Source organism: Chelmon rostratus, chromosome 21 (assembly GCF_017976325.1).
Source record: "Chelmon rostratus isolate fCheRos1 chromosome 21, fCheRos1.pri, whole genome shotgun sequence".
In the NCBI taxonomy this organism is placed as follows: Eukaryota; Metazoa; Chordata; class Actinopteri; order Chaetodontiformes; family Chaetodontidae; genus Chelmon; species Chelmon rostratus.
The window spans coordinates 6,783,160-6,796,956 of record NC_055678.1 but is presented as its reverse complement, the minus strand read 5'-3'; the positions used below and the strand labels follow the sequence as shown (position 1 = coordinate 6,796,956).

At 43.0% G+C, this 13,797-nt stretch overlaps 1 protein-coding gene across 2 annotated transcripts; it reads right to left on the bottom strand.

The window, feature by feature from the left end:
* Positions 1-319: 319 nt before the first annotated feature.
* On the bottom strand, positions 320-11,187 carry sncgb (synuclein, gamma b (breast cancer-specific protein 1)). 2 transcript variants are annotated; one of them, XM_041962908.1, is made up of 6 exons: positions 10,947-11,187; positions 7,421-7,462; positions 6,710-6,837; positions 5,466-5,483; positions 4,524-4,565; positions 320-2,080 (listed from the first exon to the last, which is right to left on the bottom strand). In XM_041962908.1, exons 1-6 carry the CDS (start codon positions 11,065-11,067, stop codon positions 2,072-2,074), a joined length of 360 nt encoding a protein of 119 aa, XP_041818842.1. In that variant the 5' UTR covers positions 11,068-11,187; the 3' UTR covers positions 320-2,071. The 2 variants fall into 2 exon arrangements, with proteins under 2 accessions (XP_041818842.1, XP_041818843.1); XM_041962909.1 differs by lacking the exon at positions 5,466-5,483.
* Between the last annotated feature and the right edge of the window lie 2,610 nt (positions 11,188-13,797).

Here is a 13,797-nt window from a genome sequence, read left to right as displayed (position 1 = left end):
CTTGCAATGCACTATCCACTCAGTGACTACAGCATTATTCAGCTGATTTCTGGTTATGTTTAGGCACTGACTGCACTTGTTAGGAAAGGTTATGGTCTGTTTTCATACAGAAGAAGTCACTAGCAAACACAGTCTGTGTCTGCATATGGTCTATTTGTCTTCTAGTGCACAAGCAAATTCAGCAGGGATCCACAGCTCATTTCTGCCCTGTGGCCCCTCGGTGGGTCAGTGTGTTCCTGACTGTGTTCTGACTGGTACCTGCAGTGTTCACCCATCACTCGGTGTTGCACCTCTTCAAAGAAACTCTAGACACAGTTGCTGGATTTCAACAAAACCTTTTTAATTTCACTGGTACTGTTTATAAAATCAGCGAGTCTGCTTTGATGCCAACTTAAACATGGTGTGCGATTTGTGTGTTTTAAGTGGGGTTTGTGATTGTGTGTCGTTTCGAGTGTGCTGCGTGTGTGTGTGTGTGTGTTAGTACAAGTGTGGTGTAGTGTGTAGTCTGTGTGTGTGTGTGTGTGTGTGTGTGAATGTCAGATTGCTTGATAAGGCAACATGCAGTCATCAGTTTCCATTGGCCTCAAAGTAAAAACACACAAACCTGCTCCAGACACAAACACACACACACGCACACACACACACTTTGCTGGCTGAACCGGTTCTATGTTAACACACACATATATACACACACACACATAGAGTGCATACAGACACACACACTGAGGCAGACGAGCAGCGAGCGGTGGCATCACACTGACAGAGAGGCGAAGAGGATCCTGTGATTGGCTGAGACGGTCGATGGGCTACAGAAAATATCCCCTAACAAACAGCATATCCCAGAATTCAAGCTGTGTGGCCTCATTCCCTCAGCACAGAAATCTGAATAACTTACTCCCAATGGCATGCAAACCAGTGTCACAAACACTACAAAGCGACTACACAATAACAAGGTGATTAGCTGCTCATATTTCCTCCTTAAATTAAGCTTTTTTAACCCCTAAGACCCAGTTTTCCTTTTAAATTTCCCCTTAAGTAGCTTTAAAAAAAATCATTTTATTCCCTTGTGTCTGACATATTTTCTGTTGGAACTCATTATTGAAGCTATGAGATGTTTGCACTGAGGGGGAATATTCTCACCCAAGACTTTTTTGTGAATCCAAGCAGATCTGATTAACAGTTATTGACTGTTGTGTTCTCTCTTGTTATGGAGACACTGTAATAACCCTGTTTACTAAACGTGGAGGCGAAACACACACTAAGCCATACGAAGCTACACAGAACAGCTACTCTACAGTTACAGCACGAGACGAGTCATTCTACACATCTGATCATGCAGTCTATTGTAGCTAACTAACTACTGCACACACAACAGAGTGATATCTGTCCTCGATGCACGATTCCCTGCACAAGCCTCTGGAGGTTTATTCTACTCGCCAGCAGCTACACATGCACACACACGCACATATATATAAGCTGTCACAGGCACGCGAACAGCCGATCACACACCCTGCCTCACACACGCTGTGAGCTATTGTTGTGGACTGCAGAGGCTTGACTGTATGTACACACCCGAAATGTTTGCCCAGTGTGTGCGTCTGTGCTGGCATTGACTGTATGTACTGCATGTGTGTGTGTGTGTTTCATGCATGTGTGGAATGAAGGTGTATCTCTTTTTGTGTGTGTGTGAGTGTGTGTGTGTGTGCACGCGTGTGTTTGTGTGTGAGGTTTCCCTAAAGGTTGGTAGGCGTGGGGGCAGTAAGGACACCAGGGTTCATATCAGGACGACACTAACACACAGGTGGGGCGAGGGTGTGTCGGGCGGTGGAGGAAAAGCTACAGGCTGCAGAGAGTCGGGGGGCGGAGAAGGGGTGAGGACAGGTGGCTGCTGGGGGGGCGGGGCGGTGACGAGGCAGAAGGGCTGAGGTGCGGCATCCGGAAGAGTCTGTTTTAGTTGATTTTGGCTCTGAAAAGTCACAAAAAAATATGTGGAACATCTGGAGTCTGGTACAGCGAGGCGAGGGGAGCGAGGGGCCGCCGGAGAGCATGGGAGGGGAGATCCTGAAGGCGACTAATACCCCTGGAAGCAAGGAAGGAAACAAAGATAGAAACCCATGTCAGTAGTTAGATCCTTTACTCAAAAGAAGCAAAATCACAATGTTATGACGAACAGGCCCTTTCAAGTTAAAGGGGCACTTCCCAGATATTAAAGTCCAGATTAGGCAGAGTATCTCGCTTCCGTATTGGACATATTTCTGACAGTGGAGACGTGCAATGTTACATTTTTATTTTCTTAACCTATTAAAGCTATGTGCATATTTTTTCTATTGTGCAAAACACTGTTCTTAAAGATTGCATATGGTATACCCTACCATATGCCTTTTTTTTCAAAATTTTCCTTTGGCAATGTATTTTTGTAGTCTTTTTGTATAAAATGTACAGTATATATATATAGTTGACTTTTATTTTGGATTTTTTTTTATTTTCTCTTATTATTACTGCTATTATTGCTTGATGCAAACAACACCCTAATTTTCTCGGCAGGGTATCAATGAAGAAATATCTTATCTTCCAACTTTGGGAGGAATTTGATTTAAAACAGTGAAACATGTGGGAGTCATAACAAACAGTGAGCATCCCAGTGACTCAGAGCTGGAAACTAGCCTCCATACGTTGTTTGCAGTCACGTGATGTTAAATTTAGATGGAGGGCAGGAAGTGAAAACCGCAAAAAAAAAGCAGTATAGAAGCATACAACTTTTTTGTTAGTGGTTCGGTCCACGACCTCGGTACCGAGGTGTTCCAGAGTGACTGTCGTTTGGTTTTTGGGTGAGTAGTTTTTTTTTGTTGTGTTGCTTGTAGCTATTACTTTAAATCACCATAGATTTAAAACAATAGCTAATATTACTCAATTTCCACTATTGTCCGACTCAGCTCCGCCATTTTTGCCTGCATTTTTCGGTCAATTTCTTGCATTTTTCACCCTCACGAACAACAACTTTTGGTACTCGATAAAACGTCCTCATTTCTTGGTTTGAGCAATTAGAGCAACAGTAAACAAAGCAAAGCATCAGCATTGTGAGTGTGTGTTATAGTGCTTCCTGTGCAGAAAATCACTTCCTGCTCTCCTTCTGTAGTTCTCGCCACAACCAAATAGCGACGTGACGTCTTACGCAAACAACCTATTAAATCATAGAGGACGACCCGGCTTCTTCGACACCTTCACCACCCCCGTTAGCGCAGCAGCTAAACTTACCCCTCAAACAGTCCACTGTAAATATCCTTGTGTGTAATTTGGAACTGTCACAGACACTTTCCTCAAAGTGAAGTAATTCTAGCCAGTGGGCCATTAACATACTATTTTGGAGAAATGGAGGACGTTTTACGGGACAAACACTAGAAGATACAACGACGCAGCAAGCTGCTGCTGCTAGCTAGCTAGCTAGCTGATGAGTCTTAGCTCTGTGCTGCTAAAAGTTGACGATTGTTTGGTGGGTGGAAGTCATGATGTTATTGGTTGAAGCAAGTGAGCAGAAAATTAATACTAATAAACTAATAAAATTAAGGATACAAAGACATGGATTTTTTTGTTTGTTTTTTGCATATATTTTATATAGATGGACAGAATAACCGGGCATGCGATTTAAAAGGGTTAAATAATCTTTTTAATTTTATTTTGACTTTAAGCATCAAGAGCAGCTTGTTAATCATGAGCAGTGGTGGAAAGTAACTAAGTGCATTTACGCAAGTACTGTGCTTAAGTGCAGTTTCAGGGTACCCGTGCTTTACTTGAATATTTCCACATTATGCTACATTAGTGACTCCCAACCTTTTTGGCTTGTGACCTCTTATAAAAAAGTTTCTGGCTGGGGCCCCAATCCCGTTTCAGATGTATTTGGGTTGTTTTAAATGCCACCAAAGGGAAATTTGAAGATAGTTTCACTTAAATTATTAAAGAGGTCAAATCATCCATTATTTCACACACACACAAAAAAAACTTGAACATAAATTTGTGTTACAGGCTCTTGTTTTTTCTTCTTTCCTGATCCCCTCAGATTTATCTTGTGACCCTTAGGAGGGGCCTGACCCCGAGGTTGGCAACCACTGGACTTAAAAAATACCTGTAGATAAAAGTAGCTCCACGGGCTGTAACAGTAAAACGCTACTCATGCATTAATTCATCAGTATTAAGAATCTAATAATGTCATCAGATAAAAAGAGGCCATTTTCTGCAGTAGTAGTACTTTCTTGAAGTATATTTTCCTGATAATACTTCTGTGCCTTCACTTGAGCAGTATTCTGAATGCTTGCACTCGTAATGAAGTATTTTTTAAGTAAAGCATCTGAATACTTCCACCACTGGTCATGACGACTAATCAGTGTGTGAAAACACCTGTGTGAAATCTTCTGTAGCTCTGGCAAGTCACGAGGCCACAAAATGTGCTTCAATATCAAAAGTGAAAGCTTTGTTCAAACTAATGGAATGTTATGGCTTTAAGCCCAGTGAAACTCTGGTTTTCTTACCTCTCCTCCTTCCCCACCCTGCTCCATTCCTCCATATTCTCCCTGCAGGTGCGGACAAGAAGAGTGAGAATAAATTAGACACAAAAGAAGAGGTGGGGTGTGTCTGAGAGGATGAAAGAATGAGGTGATAGCAGGAAGGGGGGCCTCAAGCACCAATGGCTGTCTAGCTTTTGTTTTCCTCCAGCTATGATTTAAGAAAGCATTTAAGGCTACATAGACCATGCTGCAGGGTCAACTCATCTCTTATTATCATGCTTAGGCTATTTCCGGGGGGGGGGGTCAGTTAGTTCGATTAGAGCTTTACAGCATGTAAGAGGCTCCAGGTGCACAGGCCTTGTTCTGCCTGAGCAGTGCATGAAGTTATTTTGGGGCATGCCATGAATATATTCACTGGCTTATCTGGCGTGCTGGAGATGTGCCTGTGAGCTTGTATGTCATTGAATGCTACAGGAGGAGCTACATGGTTAGAAATGCATCATTTTAGTATCATCGTTGCCTAAACCACACAAATGAGTGAGCGTCTGAGAGGTCAGAGGAAGACGGTTTGCAGAAGAGTAGGAAACTTTGTGTGTTTTCATGCTGTTATACAGTTTGTCAATTTGATTCAAGCCCCAAATACTGCATGAATTTGTCCATTTTAATTTGTTTCCTTCCCCTCTTGATGCTCACTTAGTGGGTGTTTAGCTAATATACACTGAGTTACCAGTTCATTGGGTCACGTATGCCATTTATTGTAGTCCAATACCACAGTCCTGCATTAAGTCCTACCTCATGATTCTGCAGACTTATTGCAGGTTTATTGGATTAGCGTGTACAGGCAGTGCTAATAAAGAGGTAACTCTGGTGCATGTGGCATGCAGAGTATCCCCTCTCTGTCTCTCCTTCACCCCAGCCCACCCCAGCATGACCTATGACCCCCACACTGCTCTGTCCAATAGGCACCTCGTATACAGGCTCCTCCTATCAGGGAAACAACAAAAAACATGAACAACAAAAGGTGAGAAAAACAGCAACACGGAGCAACACACAAGACAGAAGCTTTGCCACAGTGCTACAACAAAAGAGGCAACACACGAGACAGAAGAACTATTAGAGGACATGCAAGACTCAAAAGTTAGATGTAAGAGCATCTAACATGTGACAAACAGGTTTGACAACAGAGTTCAAAACATACGAGCAGAAGGAGGGTTGCAAATCAAAGAAATATTCAGGGCAAATCTTCCAGTTACTGTGCAGTGTTACAGCATAGTGCATTAGAGCTTTAATGCATAGAAAATATTTTGAGACCTGGTAAAAAACAGTACATGTTTCTACTATAGTGCAAATACATACACAACAGTTCCCATCAGTTTTCCATTCTTTCATTCCATGTTTTTGGCTGATGAGAAGAAATTTGACTGATGCTTTTATCCAAGGCGACTTGGATGCTGAACTGCTTCAAGTGCTCCAGTATGTGTTTTATTTGTTTTTGTTTAAAATGACCACACTGTGGTCAATATATACTTATTGTTTTTTTTTTTTTAATTTAAAAAATATTGATGTCCACAATATCCAAAAATTCACTATTGGTCAATCTTTACATGCAAGTTGATTTATCAAGTAAAAATGCAAAACATTCCTCGGTTGCAGTTTCTCAATTGCTGATTTTCCCTGTTTCATATCATTGTAAACTGAATATCTTTGGTTTTTGGACTGATGGCTTTTAAGATCAATAAGAAACATCAGTAGGTTAATTGATAATGAAAATAGTCAGTGTTTGCAGATCTAATCCATTTGAAGTGCATCTCAATAAATAAGAGCAAAGCCATCAATGGATTAATGCTAATTTCAGCATTACTTCGATGTATCATTTTGTTAAAGGAAGAAACTGGAGTTTGATTTCTTTCTTTCTGATGTGATTAATATGGAGAAATAGCTCGATCTAGTGGCCGACCTGTGGTCGTGTTCCCACCTGGCATTAAAACTGTTAATTGCACACAAACACAACTTTCTAAATGAATTTACTGGTTCTGCTGAAATTAGATCATATATCAGGAAGAAATTATTCTCTGGTTTCTCCTCTGATGTCCTCTGGCTGCTCTGGCTCCACTTTCTGATGTCCACTTGTGATCGGATCACCAAAGACGACGTGGTATTGCCAGGTGTAAACGCAACCTGTGTAACCCACCGTTACCATGGTAACTGACCTGGTTGACCAGCCCGGTCGACGCAGCGACATTCTCGACCCCCTCCACGGTTGCCTGTGAGACTTCGTTGGCCCCGGCAACCACTGCGTCTCCGACGATGTTGGTCTGATCCACGGTCCTGTTGGCCACTGAATGCAGAGTGGAGGACGGTTAGTGCAACTGCAACACGCTCAAAGTCTGTTCACTGAAAAAACTGGTGCAAAAACTGTTTGCATCTTCAGATATATTTTTGTGGTCCCTCGTGGTGAGACGTTCCCAGATGGTTACATAGGAAAAACTCAGCGAAGCGTTTATGTGCTGCACTTTAACCAGTGGTGCCCCCAGAAAGTTTTCATAGTGGGGACCAGTTGGGAAAATTAAAATCTTGGGGTGGCACTCAGTGATATAATTGTCACATTACTGCCCCCTGAGGCCAGAGGGTGGAAAGCACTCACTGGTACATAACAGTTGGCGAGAACCACAGCTGTGGTGGGGTTTTTCCCCTAGCAGCCACAAGGGGCAACAATGAGCCCGTTTTATACAGGAAAACAAACTTCAACGAGCAACACAAAGGAACGATTTCTGCAGATCATGAAAACACATCTAAAGATGCAAATCCCTGCACAGGTGAAAAATAATGTTTGTATCTCCTGCCGATGGTTTGTTAAGATGTTGATGTGACTGGAGCGCTGAGGTCACGAATGTGGCGAGCAAATACGCAGCGTTTCTTACCTGTGTTTACTGATGACACAACTCCCTCCTTTGTCTTATTGCCTGAGGATCAAAAAGAGATTATAATCAAATTCATGTTTGTGAAGTTTCCTATTGTAAGAGAAAAATGCATTAGTTAACACGTTAACACATTTAGCATACGCATCCTTGCTGATGTTGCCCCATGAAACTCTAACATTTCCTTCCTGAGAGTGTAGGATCAGCAAAGCTCTCTCTAGAAATACATTTAAAGCACTAGTTCTGAGTAGAACTGCTTTTTTGAAGTGAGCTTGATCCTTTTCTCCTCTGCTTGAATTGTTTAATTCTACATGATCTTTCCATTTGAAGCTTGAGAACGCAGCATTTACTGTTTAACAGCTCCATAGGGCTTGGCGGTGTTTTATGGAAATATTTTTTAGTGGAAAACATCCTGTGAACAGCGGCTGCTCTCTGTGTTTCCCTCTTCACTCACCACCACTGTGCTCATTATAGTATGATCCCAAGCAGATTAAATTGTGGTTATATAATCTGCCCGATTGAGGGATAGAAGGAGGGAAATATCTGCTCTAAGAGATGAAAGGGAATAATGGGAGGAAGGTAGAAACTAAGGAAGGAAAGGAAGAATAAACCTGCAGAATAGCACGAGTTGGTGCACGCTGACTGTTCTCTTCTCGTTCTTTCACACAGATGCTGCCATCCACCCGTCCTCTTTCTGTCTCCTGCATCCCTCCATCTCTCTGCACGCTCCCTGTGCTACATGAGCCACGTGCCTGAGCACTGAGCAGTGCTGCAGTACAGCCCGACACACACATAGACACACACTGCAATGACACAGCTTCTTTCTCCCGGTCAACAGAGGGAGCCCCCAGACTGTCACTGTGAATATCTGTATGTGAGCCTGTGGTGATCTGTCTGTCACCATCACACAGAACAAACTGTACCCATGGATAAATCTTCCTCGCCTTCCTTTTCGATGTAAATTATTAAACAAGGTTTGGGCAGAAGCAGATGCAATTCCAGGTGATGCACACGCAACACTAAGAACAAGAAAGCAATTTTTTAAATAATCCAGACAGTAAACAATAATCCTGATCGAAAGCTTGCCTCAGTAAATGAAGATTGCATGGATTAGACTGTGTGAATGCTTTTTGCTGTTATGAAATTATATATTAATCGTGCAGAAATATGGCTGCAGGATTTGTGCTTTGGCAGTCCCGATGAGATGAAAGCTCAGCTATGTCAGAAATGAAAAATGTTTAATGAAAAATCCTACCAGAGGTGATATTTTCCCAATAATATATGCACTGAGACATTCATGAGCATATGCATTTACTAGATATATACACATATACAGTATGTAAAAAAGCTGTGCAGGACAGGTAACATTGAGAGCTTGTGCAAAGACCCTATAAAATTAAAGAATGAATGAAAAAAAACCTGCATAAATTAAATAATTAGCAAGTGCGGTAAGGCAATAACAAGACCAAACTATTTTTTAGAATCATTTTTACTAAAGCACACAAATGCTTTTCTGGAGAACTGACCATAACCATTTTTTAATATCAGTGCAAAAGTAGAAAAGGAAAAAAAAAACCCCCAAAGCACTAATTAGAACCTTTTTCTTGCAGATTATTGATGAATTCTGACTGGAAAATCTGATTTTTGAGAGCTTCCAGGGTGCAGTTTATTCATTCATAAAACCATGGAAATCAGCTACAACCTCCTCCGGTGAAATAAATACCCACAAAATAAACCCATTGATAAAACAACATGAAACTGAATTCAGTCTTAAAACTTAGTAAGAAAGACGTTTTTTTTGGAGCTGTTTTGTAGCAGCTTGTGTTCAGTGACTTGTGGGATGTTTTTATTGTATTTTTGTTATTTTTCTCTGTCCGGGTTTGGACTGTATGTGAAAGCGGGTGTGCAGACCTGGATACTGTGTACCCACACTCACACGCTGACGTATGCACTCTGCTGCAGGCAGATACAGTGTTTTATCGGCGCCATCGACCCTCTTCACTTCAGCGGTCACGCCCCCCTCTTCTGTTCCTCCACCTGTGATCTGCATGTCTGTTTTCCCCTCTCACCTTTCTCTCTGTCTCTCAGTTGACTGTGACCCCCTCCTCTCTCTCCTTTACCTGAGTCTCATCCCCCTCCATCACTACATGCCAACTCTCTCTCTTTCTGTCCCTCCATCTGTCCACACTGGAGCCACGAGACTAGAAGCTCTGAGCTTTTTTCATGACGTAACATCCCTCCCCTCTCTCTCCCTCTTTTCTCTCTCTCCCCATGCATCCCTCCATCTTTCCCTGGGATGGGTGGTGGGGGGAGTTGTTTTAAGAGCTGTGGGGGAGGAAGGTGGTTAGTCATCAAAGCAGCACGCACTGGCAGGCAAATCCTGCAGCTGCAACGACACAAACGCACGCATTCTTGCATCAACACATGGATGGGGTGAGGGTGGAGTGGGGGGGTGGGTGGGGTTGATGGGAGATCAAATTGGTGCAGTGCTCAAGTGATCCTTGCCCCATCTACCCCCCCACCACCACCACCACCACCACCACCACGCTTCAGCCAGTGACACAGACTCTTTTACGCATTTTGCTGCATTTTTTTCCCACCTTCATCATCATCAGTAAAAGAGGCTGCTGTGTGACGACCAGGGGGAGTGAGGAGACAACGGACTGCAGATGACGACAAAGACTTCCACTCTGCTAACTCCTCACCCAGCTTCCTACTTTCACAGCGCCCCCCTCCCCCCTCCGGTGGCCTAAAAGCCTGCTACTCGGGGTAACCTTGAGATGTGACGCATTAGCTGCTTGAGCCACTATAAAAGCAAACAAAAGCATCTGCAGCATCTTTAAACATTATAATTTCCTGTTGTATTTTTGCTATTTAAAATGCCCTGTCCTCATATATTTGCATGTTTATTGTGAATTTATGCATTTATCTTAAATTATCTATGAATATACGCCAAAAAAAAGTATGGCAGGCTATTGTGTGTAAACTCTTAAAATTAAGAAAAGCAGATAAATGGAGTCTCTGGGACATTATATCCATCACTGGACGTCCCTTTGCAGACTGCTCCACAAACCACTGAACGTGGGTAAAACAGGACAGGTGATAGAAGCAGCACCTGCAGAATCCCTCTTTCCTCCTCTCTCTCTCTCCTCTATTCCTTTTTTCCCAATATGCACCAATCCTCCACCTACTGCCCAATTACAACTTCTTCCATATCCTTCCCCATCTAAACCCCCTCCTAACACTGTCTATCCTTCACTCTTTCAGACCCCCACCCTCTGCCCTGCACCAGTCCTGCAGCAGTATCGTGCTGGTGCTCACTCCATCCCGTCTTCTTCTTCCTTCTCCCTCTCCTCCCCCTCCTCCTCCTCCCTCTATTCCTGATACTTTGTACAAGTGTCCCAGACACGGACACCCATGGGACCCCACCTCAAACGGTGCAAAAACACATGATGCAACCCAAAAAACGAATGCATCCCCCTCAAATGCACCTTTTTTTTTCTGCAACTCGGTGCAATGTGTTACGTACCTACATACATCACCCCTTCCTTGGTCTTGGCTGCTGCCTCCTCCATGCCGGCTTTGGTCTTCTCTGCAGCGGCCACCACCCCCTCCTTGGCCATGGAGAACCCCTTCATCAGTACATCCATTTTGGGTGACGAGACGGCTGGGCTCCCCTGCTCCAAACGGGCCTGGCTAGCTTGCTGGCTGGCTGGCTGGTGCTTATGGTGAGTGTGCAGAGGAGATGATGTGAGATGTCAGAGTGTGTGTGTGTGTGTGTGTGTGTGTGTGTGTGTATGTGTATGTGTGTGTGTGGCTCCTCCTCCCTTCAGTGCTACAACAGAGGACTGAGAGGACCGCACAGCAGGGCTACAGCACGCAGACTGAGAGAAAGAGGGGGGAGGAAACAGCCGCTATGCACGAGATGGAGAGAAGAGGAGGAGGAGGAGGAGAGAGAGACGACCGGATGCTGCAGCATTTTCAAGTCATGCTGCAACCCCGTGCCTCAACCACCCCTCCACCCGTCATCCATCTTTCTCCTGGTGATTCTCACTCATGCTCAGCGCAGCCTCCAGCTTGCTGCTTGCATATTTTGATTGGCAGGTTGCTGTGGACACACCTTTCTAGATGCTGAGCTTGTGAGCACTGTTACATAACCAGCAGAGCTTCAGCACGGGAGGCGAAGAGGATTTTTTTTTCACATCATATGACTTGTGAGACTTGTGTCACGTAATCTGTAATCACAGCACACGGCTTGTCCCAAAGACTTGATTCCCTCCTCCTTTTTCTGATTCAGGGTATTTCTCACCTAAACTCGCCAGCTGCTTATGTACCATATAAAAATATTTTGTATATATTTACAGTATGTACCTCTCTGTTTTTACCAATTGTTCATTCATGGCAGTGAAGCCTCACTGAACCAAATTTAATTGAATTAAGAGAAAAAAAGGGAGCACCTGCAGCTATTTTTATTGGTGTGAGAGGAGAGAAAATGCTTTGTCATCTCCACCTGAATGAGTCACAACTGCTCCTCCCTCCTCCTCCTCCTCCCCATCGTCCCATTTCTCCCAGACATGCCGACTCAGCAAAACAGCAATTCTGTGGATGGTTTTGATATGACAACAGCTCCATTTTTGTTTCATTTTTATTCAAAAAGGTGACAAGCAGAGAGAAATAAATGGGAATACAGATAAAAATAAGTTGCTGTTACTCTATGTTTTTGGCATTTGGTCCATGAACCTGATAAAACAAAGGGGAGAGGAATAAAGTGATGTACATCATGCAGAATAGTGCTGTCTTTCTGTTGCAGAGAGGATGCCTGTCTTTTCAGTCTGGCTGTGCAGAATCCCACTGCCCTCTGGTGGTCCTAACACATATAACGTCATGACGCAGCATTATGGCTGATAGGTGGTTGTCTTTAGATATGTAGAGGACTATTTAAGCAATGGACAGACATACATAACCTATGAATTCCTAGCGTGCAGTGCTAATTATCTAGATAAATATCTACTTTTAAATAATCTATATTTACATAATCTATATTTAGAATTTGGCTATATTTACTCATATTTAGGCTATATATAGAAATATATGTGTGTGTATATATATATATATATATATATATAGAGAGAGAGAGAGATCGAGGCCATTTATCATATTTATTATTTCAAACCCTGTGTAATATCTCTAGTTGCAGAGAATTACTTGATTTGGCAGTAAATTACACACTAAAGGAACATTTTCTAGTTCTTGGAATTTCATTGGATATACGACGCGCCAGTCATGTGCACAATCAGATGCAATTGGCTCGATATTAACGCAAAAGCAACAAGGACTCTCGTTGGCTCTTGTCGGCTGCATACATGAAATGGAAGATTCTAATTGGTCAAGGGTTCAACAGAGGTCAGAGTGTAGCGGCCATCTTGAGACTAACAGACAAAAAGATTAGCCCCTCTGCTGTTAATTTAAAACAATGTAGCAGCTTTCTGTGGATAATCTTAGTGTTTTGGACTAAATGTGTTAGTGGGTTGGATCATCTGGACCTTTACCAATGTAACCAGACCATTTTTGTCCACGTGATTGTTGGATTACCATGAGACTTCATTGGTGAGTTGCCTCAGTTATAATCGATTGTTTGTTGTTGCCGTTAATTGTATCTGCTGTTGTGATTTTATCTTGAATTGGAAAGCTAAGATTCTATCTTGAATCTTAGCTTTCCATCAATGTTTGGCATGAATATAAACTTAAACATAGCAGTTGTGTACATTGACGGACAGAGTGCTGAACAGTCTGACGGCCCACGGGCGGCGGTGAATTCTTAAGGGGTTGCTTAAATATGTAGGATTCCTTATGATTTATTATTTGTCATTATCTGAGCACGGTGGGCGGTGAAAACAGTGAAAGCTTTCATTGTCGTTCTTTGCTCCTGTTTCAGTGAAGAAATACTGTCCAGTTCCGACGTAACTGATGCTATGGCAGCATCTATGCTAACCCCTTTAGGGACCGCCATTGTTGTTTACAAACGAACAGTCGCTTCTCGCTGTTGTGACACAGACAGCCAGTTAATCACATGGCGCTGACTGGTCGGAACCGTTGTGGGAGACCAAAACAGAGTTAATAGAAGGTGAATGCTGTTTGTCCGAAACATGACTTCAAATGAATGCTAACGTTGCTCTGTGTCTGCTGAACGTGTAGATAATTTGCTAGCTAGAAGCTACGAAGCTACCTCAAGTCTACACCTCTGATCACTTTCCCTCAGATGGTCCTGTTACTGTTCTTATCTAACGGCAACACATTTCCCAACCATCTGCTTCACCTTTGATACGACTTATACTCATTAAACGAAAGCAGCAACAATATTCAGCTCTCAGGCCTGGGAT

Coding starts and splice junctions, on each gene's coding strand:
- sncgb (XM_041962908.1), bottom strand. CDS start 11,067: ATGGATGTACTGATGAAGGGGTTCTCCATGGCCAAGGAGGGGGTGGTG. Junction 7,463..10,946: donor GGAAGGGGTGATGTATGTAG/GTACGTAACACA, acceptor TTTGATCCTCAG/GCAATAAGACAAAGGAGGGA. Junction 6,838..7,420: donor TGTGTCATCAGTAAACACAG/GTAAGAAACGCT, acceptor CTCTGCATTCAG/TGGCCAACAGGACCGTGGAT.